At 36.4% G+C, this 22,579-nt stretch overlaps 1 protein-coding gene across 1 annotated transcript in view; it reads left to right on the top strand.

Annotated features, from left to right (window-relative positions):
- LOC112044082 (uncharacterized) overlaps positions 1–22,579 on the top strand; it is a 63,746-nt gene that overhangs the window by 34,045 nt on the left and 7,122 nt on the right. Inside the window, exon 2 of the mRNA XM_052887236.1 lies at positions 9,641–9,750. Coding sequence (XP_052743196.1) covers positions 9,655–9,750 — 96 coding nt within the window. The 5' untranslated portion in view covers positions 9,641–9,654. The remainder of the gene's footprint in view (positions 1–9,640; positions 9,751–22,579) is intronic.

The following is a 22,579-nucleotide window of genomic DNA, read 5'->3' as shown; positions in this document are numbered from 1 at the left end:
ATTCAACTATAGAAAGCTACATTACCAGCGAGTAATAAAGGATAGCTCAGCCAGAGAGCCGTGATAGCTCAGTGGATATCTGTGCCTCTGACTCCGGAGGGTGTAGGCTCAAATCCGGTCCGGGGCATCTCGAACTTTTCAGTTATGTGCATTTTAAATACCTGCATACCTGAGAATATGCTCTACTTGCCAGCGTAGTGGACTATTGACCTAATTATGGCATTTTAAGAGGAGTCTTGTGCTCAGCAGTGAGCTGAATGTGGGTTGATAATGATGATTAATAAAGGAACGGGAACTATACGCTTCGTCCACGAGGTTTCTAAATAAATAAACATGAGTTTTACTTGAACATTTATTTTGGAATTACATACAAAAGGACGGACACATTTTAGCGTTATAGGTAGGTACCTAAGTAAAGTAGGTATGCAAGGCTTATATTCGTAGGCATCTTCGCAACTCGATTGAAACGTAATTTAATAGTCCAACATAATATCTATTAGCATAAACATCCAAAGTGCTTATTAAGGCAAATTAGCTATCGTTTTCCATACGTTGTAATTTGATATTTTCGTTTTACATTCATGAGCATTTAAATCTCTTAATTAGTTGATACCATACATCATGCCTTTTTTACTGAAAAAAGATTTAAAAAAATGTACTTAATTATATGAAGCGATAATTATGTGTTAATTTAAGAACGAATCTTATCGAAATTCGATTGGTAATAATTCAAATTGATTGGGCAAAAACTTTTATAGATAGGTACTGGTACGTACCAATAATAATATAATTAATCAATCGATAGCGTATTTACGATTATTTTCTCTACATCCTACTTCAATGAAATTAGCTTGGCTTAACTTGTAACAGATATTCACAGATTAATAGATTGATAAGATTCAGGTTTCGGGTACGTGTAATAATCGCGTAGAAGCCCTTTCAATACAACCAGACCCACATAAAATAACAAAATAGGTTTTGTGTTTTTCTTATATATTAATTATATACCTACTTAGAGAAATGAAAATTTCTATGGACATTAGTTTTTTGTCATACAGACTATCAATAACATAAAAATCAGGCTTAACACCAATCCATATGTGTGTGCAGACCTATATTTAATGGAGGAGTTCCCTGTATAATCACAGTAGGTATACATATAGTAGGTGCGATCACAGCTTTACCATGATCATTTTACACCTATGCATTTCCCGATTTCTATCCAAAATATGTTCTTGTTTCGACCTTTTTAGAGCGTTTTATACGTAGTCGGTCTATAGTTTTTAAATTTAACACTTTTCCGTTTCCCAATCACTTACACTCTAGCCGTGCATCGTTCCATTCTGATATAGTTAAATGAAACGACTGAATCGCACGAACTGTACGTACTACCGCAATTTAAAGATATATTTCAACTCAAACAATATGATGTATATAAGCATTCGTAATGTGCTCGATAAGGCCTTTCTTTTGATACCAAACACATAGTGATTATCTCGGTTTCATTTTTTTGGAGGTTAAAATATGACGTTTAAATTCAGGTATTTTTTTTATAAAATTTATATAGCCTATATCACCCGCGCTATTATTACAAATCTTTTGACACCTCATTCATTAAAATCGGTTTATTAGCTTAGGCACTACGGTAGAATAGATACATACATACATAGACTGCCAAAATCATTACCCTTCCCTTTGCCTTCGCCGAAGTCGGGTAATAAGAAAGAGTTCAACAGAGAAAGATTGTTGTTTTTCACCAGTACTCCTAAGTTTCTATGAAATCTTACCACAGGTATGTGAACATAACTCGGCATAATGATCAAAAAATTAATTGATATTCACGGCGCAACCGTCCCGATTTCGTCGCCAACTGTTTTAATATTTGACCATGAATATAATGTAAATAGACGGGTTAAAAGCTAACCAAAATGTTAATCAATTTATCATACATACGTCTCTGCATGATCGAAACAGAAATGAGAGATCCACACAGCTCAACGAATCGCGAAGCAGATGTGGCAATGGGCGGGGCATATAGTTAGTTCGAAGAGCCGATGGACGTTGGGGTCCCAAGGTGTAATGACAACCTTGCACCAGAAAGTTTTTTCCGGTGAAAGATAGGAAGGTGAAGATTAGTTAAACCGATGACATCAAATGGATGAAAGGGAGTCCCTGGATAAATGGCTGCCTCAAGAAAAAAAGGCATGGGCCCTGCAGTGGACGTCAATCGACTAAAAATAATGATGATGAATATGATAGTGTACAGAAATCAATGACAGGCAATTACCCTGCTTAATATCACATATATACCTAGTGTCGCTTCTACTCTTGTTATAATCTCGGACAGTAGAAGCCATCCGCGTGCGTCGCCAACGGAATCTAAATGAGGTTTTTTACCTGTAACGACGATCACTTCACATCGGAATGGGCTTTTTATAGTCGTCTGATGATTTTATATTGTTGATCTAGATATGTCACATTTGCTTATCATTAGCTGCTTTGAATGTAGATTAATGCTAACATGAATATTATTTACTTGAATCTATACTTTTTTATACTTAATATTATAAAGCTGAAGAGTTTATTTGTTTGGTTGGTAGAACGCGCAATAGGGATGATGACAGTTTTTTAAATTGTATATAAATTAAGAGTATACTAATAGTAAAGCAATTTTGTAAAAGGAACAGGGTATCTGCGATCATTACTTTCGGAGCTACAGGGATTTAAAGAGTCAGATTTGCGGCGCTGCCGCGGATCCCTGAAAAACGCCCCATACAAAATGGCACGAACTGATGACGTCGTAGGTAATGTAATGATCGTTAGATTTATATGGGCGTTCAAACAAAATTACTAATATCTTTGTTATTTGTGCGTTTATGTTTATAGTTCATATATTAAAAAATGTCACATTTAATGTAAGGAAGCTAGAACTATATGAATTTTCATCTAATTACGATAAAATATTTTTAATAGATTTTGAAATTTTATAATTTCATTTATTTTGCAAATATCCAGACAATCTTTGCTTTTTATGTATAAATTAGTTAACATTGACCTTATTTACCCGACTGTATCATAAAAATCAATATATTCAAACCTAGTCATCATCCCCATTTTAGGAACTACTGGTTCAAATTGAATAAATATTAATGTGGTAGATAACATTAATATTTTTATAGTTTAGGTTATTAACAACCGGGATAAGTTTAGAATTACACATATATTCTATCAAAGAATTTAACGTCGAAAAGATTTTTTGTCATGATCAAAAACGTATCCTTTTAATAAACACTAATCACACACTTTTAGAATTTTCTTTATAAAATCACAGCAAAACATGAAAAATTGTGTCGTAAATCAAAATTTAAGCTTAGGTTAAAATAAACGGTACTTAAATTTATAAACTCATTAGGTACCTATTAATTAACTAATTAATGCATTGGAAAGCAATTAAAGAAATACTGCTTGCCTACCACTGTTCCGTTGGTTCAGTGGTTAGGCTGTGCTGCTACAGATCATGTGGTCCTGGGTTCAAGTCCTGATGCTATGGAATATTATAATATAAGTAATGCTAAAGAAAACGTTAGGCCTTGGTCCTGTTCTTCATCCTTTATCATCATATTCATCATCAGACAGGGGTTGTATAGTAGAGAATGCTTATAGCAATAAGACCGCCTTTTCATGCTAATTCTTTCTTTAAATTATTCAATTTTAATATTTAATTATTTATTTATTTTTGTATTTTTGCGAGCAATAAAGTATTTCTTCTTCTTCTTCAAACATTTGACACCCTACTCGTAAGCTCGCCAACCTGCATTGGAACCGCTCGGTGGGTATTAACTCCAAATCCAGTCTCTTATGAGAAAGACTCTAGTGACTTTAGAAAGACTGATATTAATGTCTGCTTATAAGGATATAATTATGTTACTAATGAAGTGTAATTTTAATATTATAATTATAGATATTAGATAATGGATCAGTTATCTTTATCTAAGTCTAGACGCAGACATAATTACGAGCTTTTACATAATCTTGTTAGACTTGTCTAGATTCCATTAGAACTGGTTTAACAGAACCTTTGCCTCTAAAAAGCCTTAGATTAAAAAAGAATAAGCTATTATAAAGGAGATAGAGAATACTATTTAGTTCTAACTAGGCTGCAATTTTTCTAAAAAAAACAAGTTATCTAAAACTAGACTAGACTCGCAAACCAAGAGTTCCTTACAAATTTAAAAATAAATAAAATTACTAAAGCTCTTAAGCATAGACGAAAGGTAAAAGACAATCTTAACTTTGCCGTTGCTAAATTGCTGTCACCATACATCGATATAGTCGCGGTCAGATTACCAACAGCATATCTTTTCTTCAAATTTTTAATTTTTTTTTTTTTAATTTTTGACCTTCGAGTTATAGGCGCGCCATATCTGTGCCATGGCGATAATCTCCCGTGCTTTATGGCGCGGATGTGGCCGTCGGAAGGGCGCGCCGTCTTACTGAAGCGTGCACAATGCCTTATTGTTGGGGACCACCAGGTTTGCCGTGAGCCATGGGGACTCAAGATATGAACAAATGGATATGATTATTTTAAATTGTATTTTTTATTTATAAAACAATACAATGAAAAGTAAGAGCTTGTCATAGCAGATATTGAAAGCTCGTCAGCCTGTATGGTGCTACTATCGGTAAGTATACTATATATAGTATTTACCGATAGAATCTATAGTAGGATACTATCGGTAGTCAACTATGGGCTGTTGAACAATTTTTTTATTCTCTGCAATTTAGCTCTTGACTACAATCTCACCTGATGGTAAGTGATAATGCAATCTAAGACAGAAGCGGTATCACTTGTTAGGAGTAGTATGAAAATTCACACCCCTTTCGGTTTCTACATGACATCGTACCTGATAGGGTAACTAACCACGGCTGAACCACCCACTAAGACCTGGACCAATTAAGAAAACCTCAATTGGCCCAGCCGGGGATCGAACCCAGGACCTCCGTTCTTTAAATCTACTGCGCCACAGAGATCATCAGATAATAGAGTTTGGAACGTGGTGAGCTTGAAAAGTATTCAATGGTCCAGAGCCTCAATCGTCCAAGCCGTCCAACTTTTCGTTCGGCTTATTATGAGAAACCATGTCCATCCATCCATCCAGTCACTTAGTTTCACAAGCTCGTGTTCCGAGACCACATAGACCCACTGGACCAGCGATACAAATTTTTTGATTTGATCAACCCATAATTGGCTCACTGCTGAGCTCGAATCTCCTCTCAGAATGAGAGGGGTTAGGCCAATAGTCCAATGCGGATTGGCAGACTTCACACACGCAGAGAATAACGAAAAATCTTTGGTATGCAGGTTTCCTCACGATGTTTCTCCTTCACCGTTAGAGACACATGATATTTAATTTCTTAAAATGCACACAACTCAAAAGTTAAAGGTGCCCCGAACATGCCCCGGACCGGATTCGAACCCACTCCCTCAGGAATCGGGGGCAGAGGTCGTATCCACTGGGCTATCACGGCTGTATTGTAGATTATATACCTACTCGTATTTGCGATACCAATACGAGTAGGTATATAATTTCCAAAGAGCATTAATAAAATTGACGTACAACTTTCCTAAGTAAATTGTCTCTGATACCATATAATTACTCGTAAGAAGCAAACAACGGTCCAAACAATGCACCGCTACATCTCTTAAAACAAACCGCAACCTAATGATACAGACAGACATTCGATAAGTATGTTATTTGAATCGAAACAATGCCAGTATCGATCCAGATGCGCGCGCGATTACGGTCTACGAGTGTTTTGTGTTCTGTTATACCATAGATTTCATAGAGTTTTGTTGTTTTTATTTGACCACGTACGACCATAAACAACGTAATTTCGTCTATAAAGAAAAACGTTGATCAATGACAAATTTTGTGTTTTAAGCAAGGTCTGAACCACAGGTCTGAACTATTGAACAGCCTAAGAAAGTTACACACAGTTAAAGAATAAAGTTTGGCGCGCATATCAATTTGTAAGCTACTTAAGATATTACAGGTGGGTAAATATTTGTAGGCACCTCAGACCAATTATTGTATAGGACCTGCCTCTCTAGACGTTACTTTTCTGTCAAAGTATATGATCAAAGATCTAATGCGATTACAAAAACTGTCTCTACACAATCGATGTTAAATAGTTGTAATCGTGTTCGTCGGTTAAAGAGCTCCGTAAAAATTCCTTTTTGTATAATTGAATTGGGTAAAAAACGGGCAAAAACTTCTAGTTTAAACTAGATAATTTGCATATATCTTATTAGTTAAATTTAAACTAATAAGATATATGCAAAATCTAAGCTTGTTTTCCTCAGAAAATGACAGACAATTTTGTTCGTGACTATGAGTGCTATACAGGTCCTTCTATAATTGGTCTGAGGTAGGCACCTACCTAATATTTGTTTATGAAGTTTGAAATTAATGCTGTACTGTAAATAAATTAATAAATAATTAAAAAAAACGAAACGGTATGGTACCTCCACGAACATCAAGGCGTTTAACTCGATTAAGGAGCGAAAACGATATAAATAAATACCTTTAAGCGGAATGCATTCTCTTCATTGAAACTGTATAGACTCGACTCTAATAGATCTTGAACGCTTTTTTGTTATATTTTTCTGGTATGGTAGATTTTATTTAAATCTTACCATAAAAACCGTATATCAACCGTATTTCTTGCAAAGTTGAAACCAAACCATCATTTAATTAAATTAGGCTTAATTTACAAGCACTTTAGAAATGTCATAAGTTAATGGTAATAATTAAAGTCGACAACTTAAAATTAAAGAGGGTTCCAAAATCAATTAAAACCAAAGCAAGAGAAAATGTCTAGCGAAATGTTTACAGATTACCTAAGGCAGATACTTACATAATATTTGTAACCTTTGCTCTTTTATTATTTGTGTGGCATCATTAAGAAATTAAAAAAGAATTCTACCTATTGAATTCAACGTGTAAAAAATGAATGCAGAGTCCATTTGCTACGTTCCATTTAGATCGAGAAGATTTATGTAATTCATAAATAACATTTTGATTAATGCGTTTATATAATTTATTTACCACAGCGTGAATACAACGTGGAGAGCGTGAATAAGTGTTTTATTTATATAGATTCTTCTCGCGACACTGCATGTAATATTCGTTTTATAATCAATCGTATGTACCTACTAATCTTCTTTCTTCGAACTTTTTTAAAAATTCATTTTCTATTTTTCAACTTTAAAAGCTACTTTTTAAAATACGACTGCCTAATTATTGTTAGTTGGTCATTCTTCTTCGGATTTCATTTTCGCACGAATCGGTGCTGGATTACAGATATACCTATGTATAAAGTATTGACAATTTACAAATTCAGTAATCCCGTGACCTGCAATTTATTGGCGCGGTCTATGATCATCAGTTTGATTTTGATTTGGTTTGGTTTTCATTTCGGTCTCAGATCCTGTTAAAAGAGTTGTGTCATCAGCATAACGCATATTGTTAATATAGCCTACCTATGTAAACACACATCACGAAATCTCGACAACCGCTTGATGTACAAAGCTAAAAGTCTGGGAGGTAGTTTATATTTATTAGACGTCCGCATGCAAATTTTGCAACAGAGTCGGATTAAGGAGGTCAAAGGTATCTACATGTGAACAAGCAGTTCTTATGTTTTGTCAGAACCTTTACGTTTAAAGAACTCACGCGTTCACTTTACACTTTTTTTTTGAGTAATCAAACCAATCACTACCATCTTTATTTGATATGTTAAACTTAAAATTAAGGACACACACGTGTCACAACACATTAAAACGCGATGTGTGTAGACAAAGTGGCGGGCGCGCGCTAGTGTACCGTGCAAACAACTCGTGCGTTATCGTGTTTGCTTGACGCTGTAAATAAAAAGGCTCTATATGGGGTACACTCATCCATAGCGCACACTGACGACAAGACAGTCGTCAGACACAGAAATATACGAGTATACGCGATATAGCACATTTCTACGCGGCTTAGGCCACCTTTTTCTCGTTTTTTTTTCATTTTGTTGCACGACTTCTTCCTGATTAATAAATAATTATTTTATCTAATAACTACTTCTAATCCCGCGGAGACTGACGATTTTTCCGGGTATAAAGCCCATTTTCGTATGTATCTCTAACTAGTACACGCCGCGCGGTTTCACCCGCATGGTTCTCGTTCCCGCAGAATTATGGGGATAAAATATAGCCTATAGCCTTCCTTGGTAAATGGGCTATCTAACACTGAAAGAATTTTTCAAATCGGACCAGTAGCTCCTGAGATTAGCGCGTTCAATCAAACAAACAAACTCTTTAGCTTTATATTAATAGTGGTTTAACCGCGAAAAAGTGTCAGACTTTCCCGCTTGTAATATTAATGATATGGATTTTTTAGTTTTTCGGAAAAACATAAGAAAAAATGAGTAAACATTATGCCTAAAGTTACTACGTCATACTATAATTATTAATAACCTAGAACTATGAACTTATAATCATGAATTTTTTGAAGAATTTGTTAACAAAAATTAACATTTCAATAAGTTCAAGTAAAACATTTTAATGAACTTACCTTCGCTTCAATAAATTCTCAGACAGTGCCTTATTTACAACAGGAAGCTATGCGATAAGTATTTTCACATAAACATATCATTCACAAATCTTGTCGCAGTACGGCCATAAATAACTGAATTGTCTGTAATGTGCGCCAATGTTTACGTAGCGCCATACGTACTCGCACACAACGTGAAAGCGTTTCGCGTTTGATATTCATTTGTTAAGAAAGCTTGTCTTAAATGTTTTGAAGTGAATAGAAACTTGGCTGGCTCTGTAATTTATTATACGCCATGCTACGCCCGCGTCTACTGTCTATGGACTGCTTGTATGTACAATGTAGTTACCTCTGCAGATGAATTTTATTAATGGCGAGATGTAATTTGTAAGCTCTATACAAAGGAGCTTAATAAGAAACTTTACAATACAACTATACCTAAAAATATATCCATTTACTTTACTCAAATGTAAATGGATATATTTTTAGTTTAATGTGCAATTTCGCTGTCTCTGAAGTCTGAACCTAAAGAAAATACCTATATTCAACTAGCGGACGCACGCGACTTCCGCGTGGAATTTAGTTTTTACAAATCACGGGGAAACCATGGATTTTTCCGGGATAAAAATTAGCCTATGTGTTAATCCAGACTATAGTCTATCTTAACTTCAAATTTCAGGTGATTCGGTTTAGTAGTCGCGGCGTGAAAGAGTAACAAACATTCATACCATCAAACCATCAAAATTATTGTTTTTTGCAAATATCGGGAAACCATAGATTTTTTCGGGATAAAAAGTTTTTTAAAATTTCAGCCAAATCGGTTCAGTAGCTGCGGCTTTAAAGAGTAACAAACATCCAAACATACAAACTTTCGCGTTTATAATATTAGCAGGAAGTAGGATAGTAGGAGTTAAAACCCTAAACACTTAAATAAGAGAACGTAGCTTCTGTGTTCTGTGGTGGTGACTCTTATAATAAATCTCTTAGCACATAGACTTGTAGGTACTACAGCAGTGTTATAACGGCTGCTATGCTTGTTGCAGTGATGGTGTAGCGCATGGGCGGCGCACTGCTGGAGGCGGCGGCGCGCGGGGACGCGGGCCGAGTCGCGAGCCTCCTGCGGGCCGGAGCGCCCGTCGACTGCACCGACGAGGTACGTCTTACGTTGTTGCAGTGATGATGTAGCGCATGGGCGGCGCACTGACGCGAGCCGAGTCGCGAGCCTCCTGCGGGCCGGAGCGCCCGTCGACTGCACCGACGAGGTACGTCTTACGTTGTTGCAGTGATGATGTAGCGCATGGGCGGCGCACTGACGCGAGCCGAGTCGCGAGCCTCCTGCGGGCCGGAGCGCCCGTCGACTGCGCCGACGAGGTACGTCTTACGTTGTTGCAGTGATGATGTAGCGCATGGGCGGCGCACTGACGCGGGCCGAGTCGCGAGCCTCCTGCGGGCCGGAGCGCCCGTCGACTGCGCCGACAAGGTACGTCTTACGTTGTTGCAGTGATGATGTAGCGCATGGGCGGCGCACAGACGCGGGCCGAGTCGCGAGCCTCCTGCGGGCCGGAGCGCCCGTCGACTGCGCCGACGAGGTACGTCTTACGTTGTTGCAGTGATGATGTAGCGCATGGGCGGCGCACTGACGCGGGCCGAGTCGCGAGCCTCCTGCGGGCCGGAGCGCCCGTCGACTGCACGGACGAGGTACGTCTTACGTTGTTGCAGTGATGGTGTAACGCATGGGCGGCGCACTGCTGGAGGCGGCGGCGCATTGACGCGGGCCGAGTGGCGAGCTTCCTGCGTGCCGGAACGCCTGTCAACTCTATGGTATTTTCTGGTCTATGGTAGGGGTCATGGGCTGAAAACCTTTAAACTTTTATAAAAAAGAGAAGGTCTGAAGACCAACAACTATTTAATACATTTTCTGTAAAAAAAAATTATAAGCATAACTTGCTATAACTCAACTATTCAGTGGCCTGTCAGTCTGTATGACTTTGTTAATGAATTCACTTTTTATTAATGTCATAATCATGAATAATTCAACATGACTTTTAATGGAAACGTACATACATATAATGATGAACATTGTAAGTGGTTAGTGGATCTAAACGGACAACCATTTAATTTAACAAACCGTCATTATGATGTTTTATACGTTTCATCATTATAGACGTTATAGTGTAAACAGTAAATAAATGAATAATTTTAATTTAGTTAGAAAAACAAACACCATACCAAGAGCGAAAAACTAACATGTTTGACAAACTTGCTTTTAAATCTTGACATCTTCATTAAGCAATGTTTAACAATCGTTTAAAAAAAAAATCAAAATTCAGGGTTTCGAAGACGATTATTTATCAAAAACGATTTAAAGAAAAATTTAATCGTCGATCCACACTTCATCATCTCCTTACCCTTATCCCACTTAAGTGGAGTCGGAAAAATATGTCAATCTTTTCCATTCGTTTCTATTACTCGTCAACTCATCATCCACTCCTTTTACACACATGTCCTCTTTCACACAATCCAACCATCTCTTCTTTGGCCTTCCTCTCCTCTTATGACCTTCCACTTGCACATTCAACATTTTTCTAGTAATATGACTTTCCTCTCTACGCATTACATGTCCATACCAAGCTAACCTTCTACTCCTCAATTTTTCTGTCACTGGCGCCACCTTCAGACTTCCTCTTATATACTCATTCCTTATTCGTCGATCCACACTTATATTATTTTATTCGGGAGCGGTAAAGTAAGTGTATAACAGCTCCGTTAGTCCAGTGATTATTATAATTCTAGCCCACCAACCTGAATTTTAGCGGCGTGGTGGTTCTCTAATGAGGGTGGTCTGGCCCTTTTAGTTGAGCTATAAAAATAGATCGATAAAAATGACGATACCATATATTAGCTATGTATATGGATGCCATTATGTACATGGCCATTAACATTTTGCAAAATGACTTACTACAATATACGTACAGTATAATCTCGTTACAATAAAATCTATACTAATATTATAAAGCGGAATAGTTTGTTTATTTGATCTCAGGAACTACTGGTCCGATTTGAAAAATACTTTCAGTGATAGATAGCCCATTTAACGAGGAAGGCTATAGGCTATATTATATTTGAAAAACAATTAGGGATGCTTCCTGACCTGAATTGAAGAATAGTTACTTTTCATCCCGGAAAAATCCACGGTTCCCGTGGGATTTATGAAAACCTAAATTCCACGCGGACGAAGTCGCGGGCATCCGCTAGTGTTATTATATTAAATTCCGCTTTGTCAGCTATCCCAGAAGCAATTATATGGTAGCACTACTCATATTAAAGCTATGGAGACGCCCCGCGGAGAATGTATTCGATACCCGGCTTGTAATGCATCGGCCACTTCGTTTGTGATAACATGTATCTATTTAGGTAGGTATGTTAATATCACAACATGTTTTCTTTCATCAAAAACCCGCAATCTAACTGATAAATGTGCTACATAAATAAATAAAAATAAAAAATGTTGTTTCATAGTTTAATTGGTGTAATATGATACGTAAAGCTACTTCTATTTTCATTAAGTTTTGTTGAAATGATCATGTTAGATGATCGCAAAAACGAAAAATCATTGGCCAAAACTCATGTTTTGAATACTTTAACCGACATACATAATGACTCCGTAGGTAAAGTTAAATCGATACGTAATCCGTAAATCGTAAAATCAATAAAAAATTGCACCTAATTATGCTATTATAATTTATTTGTTAAATACAATTTTGTTTATTTGATAGGCAATTTTTAATGCACGTTACTTTCTGCCTATGTCTATCTTTGGCAGCATAGTTTTTAAACGAATGAACTGAATATGATGCATTTTTTTCTGTTTTGAAGATGTAATAATATACTTAATATATATAATATGGTTCTTAAATAGATTCCCGTAAGTCATCCGAAGATATTTCTATTATAATAGAGAGAATATCTGACAAAAAACGTTAAAATTCATCTATGTCATGAATGAGTACAATCTTGAATAACGACTTTATAAACAATTCTAATTGTAACTTGTATCAATTAATTATTTAAATTAAAATTGTTTTATTTTGTAGCATGTCCAAGTACACATATATTCCGAGCATTATAATCCATAGAACCAAAGATTTTATATTAGAAATATGTCACTAGTGTGTGAAATTCAAACGAACTAAAGCGGCTAATTGTCTTAATTTCATTGAGTCGCATAGTAAACGGCGAAAAGTATGTAGATAATATCTAATAACCACCTAAATATTGTATAAAGTATTGAGTTGTGCGTTCAGGAACTGAAAAAACTGTATATACACAAATATATAATGGAATTAAACACAAAATTGTACATGTGCACTAAGTGAAGTTGCTAAATTCGGATCACCTTTTGTGGTGAAATTGTAGGACGTAACATGTTTATAGTATAAAATGTCGTCGCATAGAACCATAAGATGAATGTATGAATAATAAATCGATATACATCTCAGACTGTATCGAGAGCTCAATACATCACTACTCGGGCGCGCGGAGTTACGCGGCGATCTATCAAAATAAATGAAACAGTTGAAAGGTGGAGCACGATGATTTATCATATCGTTACTAATTCAAATGCTTACGGGCTACTCGTTTGAATTTGAATTCGTAGACCGTAGAGAGTAGAGCTGTTTATGACATATCTTTTACGGGAATAATCGGTGACTTTATACTATTAGACACTAGCAGACGCCCGCGACTTCGTCCGCATGAAAATCGATGTGAACTTTCAACTATCCCTACCCTACCTACGGAAGCTTAAAAAATGGAGTAACTCATCTCGTTTTCCAAACATTTCGCTTCACTGTTCTGCTCTTATTGATCGTAGCGTGATGAAAAGTATACAATACCTGCCCAGGAGTATGAATAATAATTGTATCAAGTTTTGTTAAAATACGTTGAGTAGTTTTTGTTTCTATAACGAACATACAGACAGACAAAAATTTTACTGATTGCATTTTTGGCCTACAGGGGCCCTATACGTGTGAAAGCAAAAATTTGCCAAAATTAATCGACCATATTACATAATCTGCGTGGTGCTTCCCAGTAAAAAAAACGTAAAAAAACCTGCAGAAATACAAAAGTATAAATACACTAACTAAGCAATACTTTATAGTAGAATTAAATCAAAAACTAGAGATATTTTTCGTCTATTGGGCATCCCAACTTATTTTGATACTAAGGCACGCTACGCCACTGGCACCGAATGATATTTATTGCATAGAATCTCAATTTCGTATATGTCAACTAGCATACGTCATAAATGGTGAACTAGCCTGCTGGCCCTGTAGTAGTTATCAGCCCATATTCGGCTCACTGCTGAGACTAGACTGCTCTCGGAATAAGAGGGGTTAGGCCAATAGTCCACCACGCTGGCCCAATGTGGATTGACAGACTTCACACACGCAGAGAATTAAAAAAATTCTCTGATATGCAGGTTTCCTTACGATGTTTTCCTTCACCGTTTGAGACACGTGATATTTAATTTCTTAAAATGCACACAACTGAAAAGTTGGAGATGCATACCCCGGACCGGATTCGAACCCACACCCTCCGGAATCGGAGGCAGAGGTCATATCCACTTTCACGGCTGGCCCTGTAATGGCGATGAAATAATATTGACTAATTGACTAAAGAAAATTGTATCTACTGTGTAATGGTGTTCAAAAGTTTTAACCAAAGGAGACGGCCCATTTCAGGTTTACTCTTGTACAGGTTTAAAAAACACAAGGATTTTATTAAAATTTAAATAAGTGATTAAATCTAACTAAATAAAAAGAAACCAATAAAGTTAAAACCCAAGTTTTTGAGTTAAATCAAGATGGCGCCCTTAAAGCAACTATGAATGACAGCAAACGTCAAATCGACTGCTGCATTGAGAACGTCATCAATCCGCCATCATTACCCGTATCAGTGTTGCATTTCTTGGGAGTTGGATTTGTATAGTCAGAAATAGTTAAAAAAAAATCTTTAATTTCCGCTTGGCTAGGGTACAAAGACTGATCCTGGGCTCCATACAATTTTGGACCATCTCCTTTCTCGCGGACGAAGTCACAGGCATCCGCTTGTACCATAAACGAATACATTAAAGAATTCTCGCGACCTATCCATCTCTGTACACCATCGACACGGCGAGCGTTGACGCGCAGAATGATTGATGAGTATCTTGAGAATATTACTGAGCATAATAATTATTACTTACGAGTATCTGTACCTATATAACGATTAGCGTACAGTGAACCTTTGGTTGGGCTTTCGTCTATTAAGTTATTACCGTGAAGACTACTTTCATCGTCCCACTACGAGTATATTTATAATAAGAGTAAGTTGGAGCTTAGAACCACCTCGCTCCAATGCGGTTTCGCGAACGTCTCATTACGATGTTTGTTATTTGTATCGTATTATGACGATAATAGGTGTGGCCACAAAAGGTATTCACCGGAATCAATGGCTTAACGTAAGTACATTGAGGCATCAGGGCCTGTAACCAAGTGGCACGTCGATTCTCTTTCAACGATCGCAAACGCTTCGAAAACTAGAAAAATGTATGGGAATGACATTTGCTATCGACAGGTCACGTGATCAAGTTGTCGATCGGATCTGTCATTCCCATACATTTTTCTAGTTTTCGAAGCGTTTGTGATCGTAGAAAAAGAATCTACATGCCACTTGGCTACCAGGCCCAGGCACGGAAGTGTAATATCACCGAATTCCAGACTCCAAACTGCTGCTAGAAATTTGTTGAAAAGTCCAATATTTCATAATTTGATCCAGAGCTCGAACCAGTGGACCAAAATGTAACATTATAAGGTGAATTATGAAAATGTTCTTATTTTAATAAAAAAGAAATCCGTTTGTAAAAACTATACCCAAGGCAGGTAATTAGACAAATGACGATTGAGGCAACAATCAGGGAAAACGATTTTTTGGACTACGGCTTCCACGAATAATTTATACAGCTTCTACGTTTCCCAAAATATTGTACCATCGGCGATTATATTACTGTTGTTTAGATTTCACAATGAAAGCATGCTTTCAATCGACGAAAAACGGGTTTTTAAGGTTACTACTTTACCTTCTTCTTCAAAGAGAACTTTCAGTAGGTCAAAAATATTATGTTATTTATCGCTTGTTAGTTTCGTAGGTATGTACGTTTATGTTTTGAAGTCAGTTGTAATTTTTTTTTTTATAAAATATTTATACAACGATGAAAGGTCTTAGGTTACAAAATAAGTAGATATGTATCGATTAAACATCGATTTAATTTTGGTAATATCCGCTCAGATTGGCCCAAATTCAACGATAATCATATAACGTTGCGCAAATTCGTTCAAGAAAACATGATTTATTTTTATATTTCTAAATTATTAAAAAGTACCTACATTGGTACTTTCACGTTGTAAGGTGTATTATTAAGTCGTTATGCTATGAGTTATGACTGTCCAAATAAAAACAGATTACTGATTTGTGAGTAGGTAGGTATATTTATATAGTCGTCGCAAGTCGACTTATCGTTTTATGATGGTCTCTAAAAGTCGGATTATTTCCGGCGTGTTTGCATAACAGTTTATTTAAGTAAGAGAAATCTGAATAAATTACTTTATATTCGATATAATTCAGCTGTTCTACTAGGAACGAAATTATACAATATAATTTAACTTTGACTACCGGTATAATTATTATCATTAAAACAATAATTTGTCTATAGTAGCCAGACCATTCTCATTTTATAAAATCTGTAAGTTTCGTTCTCCTGCATAGGTGAAGGTGCACAGTAGAAAAGTATAATGTTTGGATTGGATACATATGTTTTCTGTGACCGTGGTAGCTATTATCCCTGCAACAGTCGCCAATCATTTAGTTTCCTGGCAAACCTTCGAAAAATACTGGAAAAAAAAACCTTTAACGGTAACGAGCGTTGAGACTTTTAATTAAGATCTATAGCTAAGGTTGTCATGATGTTAATTTTCTGGCTTCTGGAACATGATTTCTTATGATATCGTGCAAAAAATATAGAATAATATTTAAACGCATTTAGGCATTTTTAGACTGTGTACATATTTTTGAATTTTCTTTTTATTTCTTGGTTTTTTTTTTTAAATAATCTTTGCCATTTTGCTAATGTGTCCATTATTTTCTTCTCTTATTAGTCGTAAAATGTAAGGAGTGGATAGTACAATACAATAGTACAGCGAACAGGGATCGAACCCATGAAGAAAGGGATTGATTTTTTTAAAAGAACAGCTGTTGAGATTCTTGTCGGTCTGCCTTATGAACCGGTGGTAGTCTTTACACAGTCAATATTGACGATTCAAAAGTGCTTGTAAACTAAGCAAAAAAAAAAATATTAATTTTGATTTTGAGTTTGACTTTAAGGTGGAGTTCTTGAGGCTTCATATTCGTTTGTAAGGTCGCATAGTGTCGCGTGATTAGCTTTCGATTGACCAACATTTTATCCCTTTACTCAAGCCTCACATTTCTCAACTTTGTACAATAATTTATTCGATACCCGCTTATCCATCTGTCATCTAGGCGCAACCGACACCATATCGAGCGAACCGGGATCATTAAAAAACTAGTTCGGATACTTGTACCGGTTTACGTGTGTGTTGCTTTTTTTTCACGTATTGGACATCGGTTCTGCGTTATTGCCGGCATGTATTTTAACTGCAAGCTCGCAAAGGCCAGAAGCCAAAGCTGTAAAGCTAATATTGAAAGAAAAATATACTTGTTATTAAGAAACAACAAATCAAGTTTTCCTTAGCAAAGGTTGCCTGGAAGAAATCGTTACTTAGCGATAAGGAAGACATTCGTATCCTGCTCTCTTCATCGTATGTTTACGTAGCCAAAGATTTTATACTATTAGATATGTCACTATCCCGTCAAAACTAACATTGTCTTAATTTCATTCAGTCGCATAGTAAACAAAGAAAGTTATTTATAACAAATAATATCTTAATATTGTTTACAATGTCGAGTTGTGTATTCTAATAGTAGAAATCTTTGTACGTAGCTATAGATACGAAGACTGCTTTTTGTCGGTCTTAAGTGGTGCCACAGGTGGTGCGTTGAAGCATATTGTTGTGATTTACAATAATTTCTTATACCTAGTTCTTTCCGAACTCATCAACATTCGAACATAACCCAACAACACAGGAAAAGTAAACGAACTTGAGTCCTCACAATTTGACCCCAAGCTAAAGCATCCCAATAAAAGTAACTTTCAAATTAACCCATAAATATTATAACCCACGCCCAGTTAATTACTAATGAGTTAAACCCACTGGTTTGTCTCAGTTCAGATAATAACCACCCGAATGTATTACGACCGTTAAAGTAATGAGGTGTCGGAGATTTGTGGCTTGTTAGGCGTCCAAAATACTTTGACTGCTTGTACGAGATTATTAGATTACTTAGATGCTTATTATAGTGACGCAACTGGGCATGTAGCCAATTGGCACGTCGATTCTCTATCTACAAAAGCTAACGCTTTGAAAACTAACGAAATGAATGGGAATGACAGATCCGATCGACAACTTGATCACGTGACCTAATGATAGCAAATGTCATTCCTGTACATTTTTGAATTTACAAAGCGTTTGCGATCGTATAGAAAGAGAATCGACGTACCACTTGGCTACAGACCCTGAGCAGTGATTGGAAAGTTCCTAGTACTTTTTTCATTGATGGACACTGCCACTGCGGATCATAGACTTCTTTTAAGGACTTTTTACACCACGGTCTCGAAGCGCCAGCATTCTCTCTGTTACCCACTTGTTCTCGTCGGTCCACCTAGTGAGAGGTCGACCAGCACTGCTTTTTCTAGAGCAGGGTCACCATTCCAGCACCTTGGGGCCCCAACGCCTATCGATTCTTTAAACTATATGCCCCATCCATATCCACTTTAGCTAAACTCACTGGGAAAGTAGAACCAAAGTCACCGATTCTGTGACTTTGATTCAATCATGCCGACAAAAGAAACTATATGCCTTTAGAACACATAACTCGTACTAGATGAATAAAAATACGCGTGTTTTTTTTTAATTCTGTAGCTAATAATGTAGCTTTTTTTTACGATAATGTCTGATGTCTGCCTGACTCTACAATAAATAAGTGTTTGAACATGTATGTAAGAGTGTTGATACCGCGCGGTGGATTTACAAGACGAAGGTCCTGGATTCGATCCCCGGCTGATCGGATTGCGATTTTCTTAATTGGTCCAGGTCTGGCTGGTGGGACACTTCGGCCGTGGCTAGTTACCACCCTACGTATAAATAATGAAAGATCAGTAGGATCCATAGTCCGACCCAGGATTTGAACCCAGGACCTCGTAATCCGAGACTACATAGCTTAACCTCTATACCAACGAGTCAGTTAAGTAATCTTTACATAACAAAATATTCCCCGCTCCTCCAAAAAACAAATAACTTCTATTAACAGCTACTTCATTAAGCGAAGCGCGAAACTCACAGATTAACACAATAAACACACTGGTGTTAATTTTAATATCTATCATAAAAGCTCCAAAATTGGGTTCCCGTTGAAAAAGGTTATTCTTCGGGATGGAGAATGTACGGTCGACGTTAATTAATTTTAATTGACAAAAAAATATGTTTTAGAATGTCTAGACGGGATCCGGTATTTTTTTTTTTGTATTTTTATTGTATGTAGGTAAATTAAAAGTATGCTAACAGTAGAGTAATTTTGTGGTAGTAACAGTGTATCAGCGATTAAATAAGTACTTTCGAAGATAAAAGATATCTTTGTGGAGGTGCCGTGGATCTCTCAAAACCTCATACCACAGAACATTTTTGTAAAATCACAACAACTTTAAACAATCGTCAGATTTTACGGGCGTAAAAACTAAAAACATCTGTGTTATTTAAGCGTTTCTTCCGAAAAGCTTCCTGCTTCTCCCTTCTACCGCAGAACAGCAAGACATTATCAAGATTTTACATTATTTTGAAGTTGTTTGTGTATAAAACATTTTTCAAACGGCTCATAACCGGCTGGTAGATAGGTATGTTTTAAAATGTGATGTCACTTCCCATTCCGCCGACACACAGTGTCACACTTCGACCTCCCACAGCAATGTGACGTCATTTATGAATTACCCTAAAAATCTCGAACGTTCGACAACGCAACTAACCGCTAAATCTGAAGAAGCATCCCTGACCACATTGCCAAGAGTGCACGATTAATGAGAAACGTTTATTGTAATGGTAAACCTATTTATCTGCAGAGCTGTAAAGTTGGCAATTTAGTATGAAAGCAATAAAACGAACTGATGCACTTAATCACATTCACATGTTTTTACTATACACGTCACTGATATGTTATTACATCTAGAGGCATCAATATGCATTAAAAGTGTTTTAACTTTTTGATCAAAAAGACACCTATCATTAAAACCGCCTTCATTCAATTCAGTAGATCACAAATTGAAGCGTTAGTAGTAAAAGTCTACTAACAGGAAAAACCGTAATCCATTCGCTCGTCTTAATCTTTTTAAAATCTATTACGTTTTATCTCACGTGCGTTCTAGGATTAATAGACGTTCAAAGCAAACATAATCTATCTTTTTAACTCAGGTTCTATTACCGTGTCGGTAACTGAGATTATGTTCATCAATTTCATAATAAAAAGCTAAGTGAGATACTTGTTATCTTGTAGCAACTTGGCGACATTTTCTCGTTCAATACTCTTCCAACTTCCGCATAACTTGCCACCTACGGTAGTGGAATCTTGAAGTACCTAACCGTTCAACCGTTTTCATAGGCTGCATCTTCGTAATTATGACAAAGAGGTAACTTGCATACTAAAAACAATATATACCTAGAAACACTATAACGTCCGCTAAATCATATTTTACGTAAATACTAGACACCTAGTCGTTTATTTTAGCTTAATTTATTTACGACTCTAGAGAAAACATCTCATTGACATAAACAACAACACTACAGGTTCTTAAGGTACTCAGAACTAATTTGAATTGGAGGCATTTAATGTCCCCGTGGTAATAAGCTCGTCGAGGCACATTGTAAGTGACATTCCATATTTTTTATTCGTAATTTTTATAATTAACACGAAGTCGCAGCGTAAGCGTAGGCCATTTTTTGACGCGTTAAAAATGGCGGTAATCGCCACTGCTTGTAATTTACATAGCTAGATGATAAATGCGTAGATTAAACATGGTTTATGAATAAAATATAAATAATTCAAGTCCTACATAGTACTGTAAAAGCACTATGAATAAAATAGTGAACTCCTGCGACTTTGATCGTAAACACACTATAATAAATTACCTAGGCAAGTATGGATCTTTTTAAATTATCACACTTCACACTAATATTATAAGGGCGAAAGTTTGTGTGTAAGTTTGTTTGTTCCTCTTTTACGCTGCGGCTACTGAAGCGATTTGGCTAAAATTTGGAATGAAAATAGATTTTACTCTGGATTAACACATAGGCTTATATTTTCATCCCGGAAAAACGCATGGTTCCCGCGGGATTTGTGAAAAACTGAATTCCACGCGGAAGAAGCCGCAGGCGTCCTAGCAGGCAGGCTAGTAAAAAAATTCAAAATTAATTTATTTCAATTAGGCTTAATTTAAAAGCACTTTTGAAAAGTCAGGATTAAGTATGTCATAATTTAATTTAATCTAATGGTGGTAATAATAGTCGAAAACTTAAAATTAAAGTTACGAGGCTTCCTAATGCGCCTTGATTCCGATTGATGAAGAGCCCACAACAAACTCAGCCAAAGTTTATTTATTTAGTAGCCCATAAAACATAATTTGAAGGTATTTACTATAGATACCATCGTAAGGCGGTAGACATCAAATTACTTACTCTATACTTAATCGTGTACAGACGGCCTGTTGCTGGAACTTGGCATGCGCACTGCCGTGCGCCTAGATACACGAATAAGTGTCTCAGACTGTACAGTACAAGTTATAAGCCATTTTGGTAACTACGAGTTACTAGGGACATGCCTAAAACATTTTTTGCAAGGCTATTCATGTTTTAGGCGCAATGGGGATGATGACTAGGTTTGAATATATTGATTTTTATGATACATTCGGGTAAATAAGGTCAATGTTAACTAATTTATACATAAAAAGCAAAGATTGACTGGATATTCGCAAAATAAATAAGATTATAAAATTTCAAAATCTATTAAAAATCTTTTATCGTAATTAGATGAAAATTCATACATTTTTAGCTTCCTTACATTAAACGTGACATTTTTTAATATTTGAACTATAAACATAAACGCAGAAATAACAAAGATATTAGTAATTTTGTTTAAACGCCCATACAAATCTAACGATCATTAATTGCCTACGACGTCATAAGATCGTACCATTTTGTATAGGGCGTTTTTCAGGGATCCGCGGCAGCGCCGCAAATCTGCCTTTAAATCCCTGTAGCTCCGAAAGTAATGATCGCAGGTACCCTGTTACTTTTACAAAATTGCTTTACTATTAGCATTCTCTTAATTTATAGACAATTTAAAAAACTGTATCATCCCTATTCCCTGCGTTGCGTTGCGGCAAGGCTGTCAATCTGCCTCCAGCATTATAGTACGTACATTTCAACTAAAGTAGTAAAAATAATAAAATCCAGCACTAGTGGCTACCACATTCATTTGCATCAGATAAAAGCATGAATGAATTAATAAAATGAACAGGAAACACTATAAACTTGCCTATAGAAGCATTCCGTTCGTATCAATTAAAAGCATCAGCACAACGGTTAAATAATTACTTGTACCTAAGTAATTGAAGGCTCAATAAGGAGTCAAACTCAAATCTGAACAAATGCTGATCCAGTAGTTAACTTCTGTGGTTTCGAATCTCTTGATTCTTCCTTGATTGGTCCTGGGATCACACATTTATTACACATTTGTCCGCCTCAGTTTTAATGCTAGTGCCC

Source organism: Bicyclus anynana, chromosome 19, assembly GCF_947172395.1.
Source record: "Bicyclus anynana chromosome 19, ilBicAnyn1.1, whole genome shotgun sequence".
Taxonomy (NCBI): domain Eukaryota; kingdom Metazoa; phylum Arthropoda; class Insecta; order Lepidoptera; family Nymphalidae; genus Bicyclus; species Bicyclus anynana.
The sequence above is the reverse complement of the archived record's forward strand: the minus strand, read 5'-3'. Positions and strand labels throughout refer to the sequence as shown.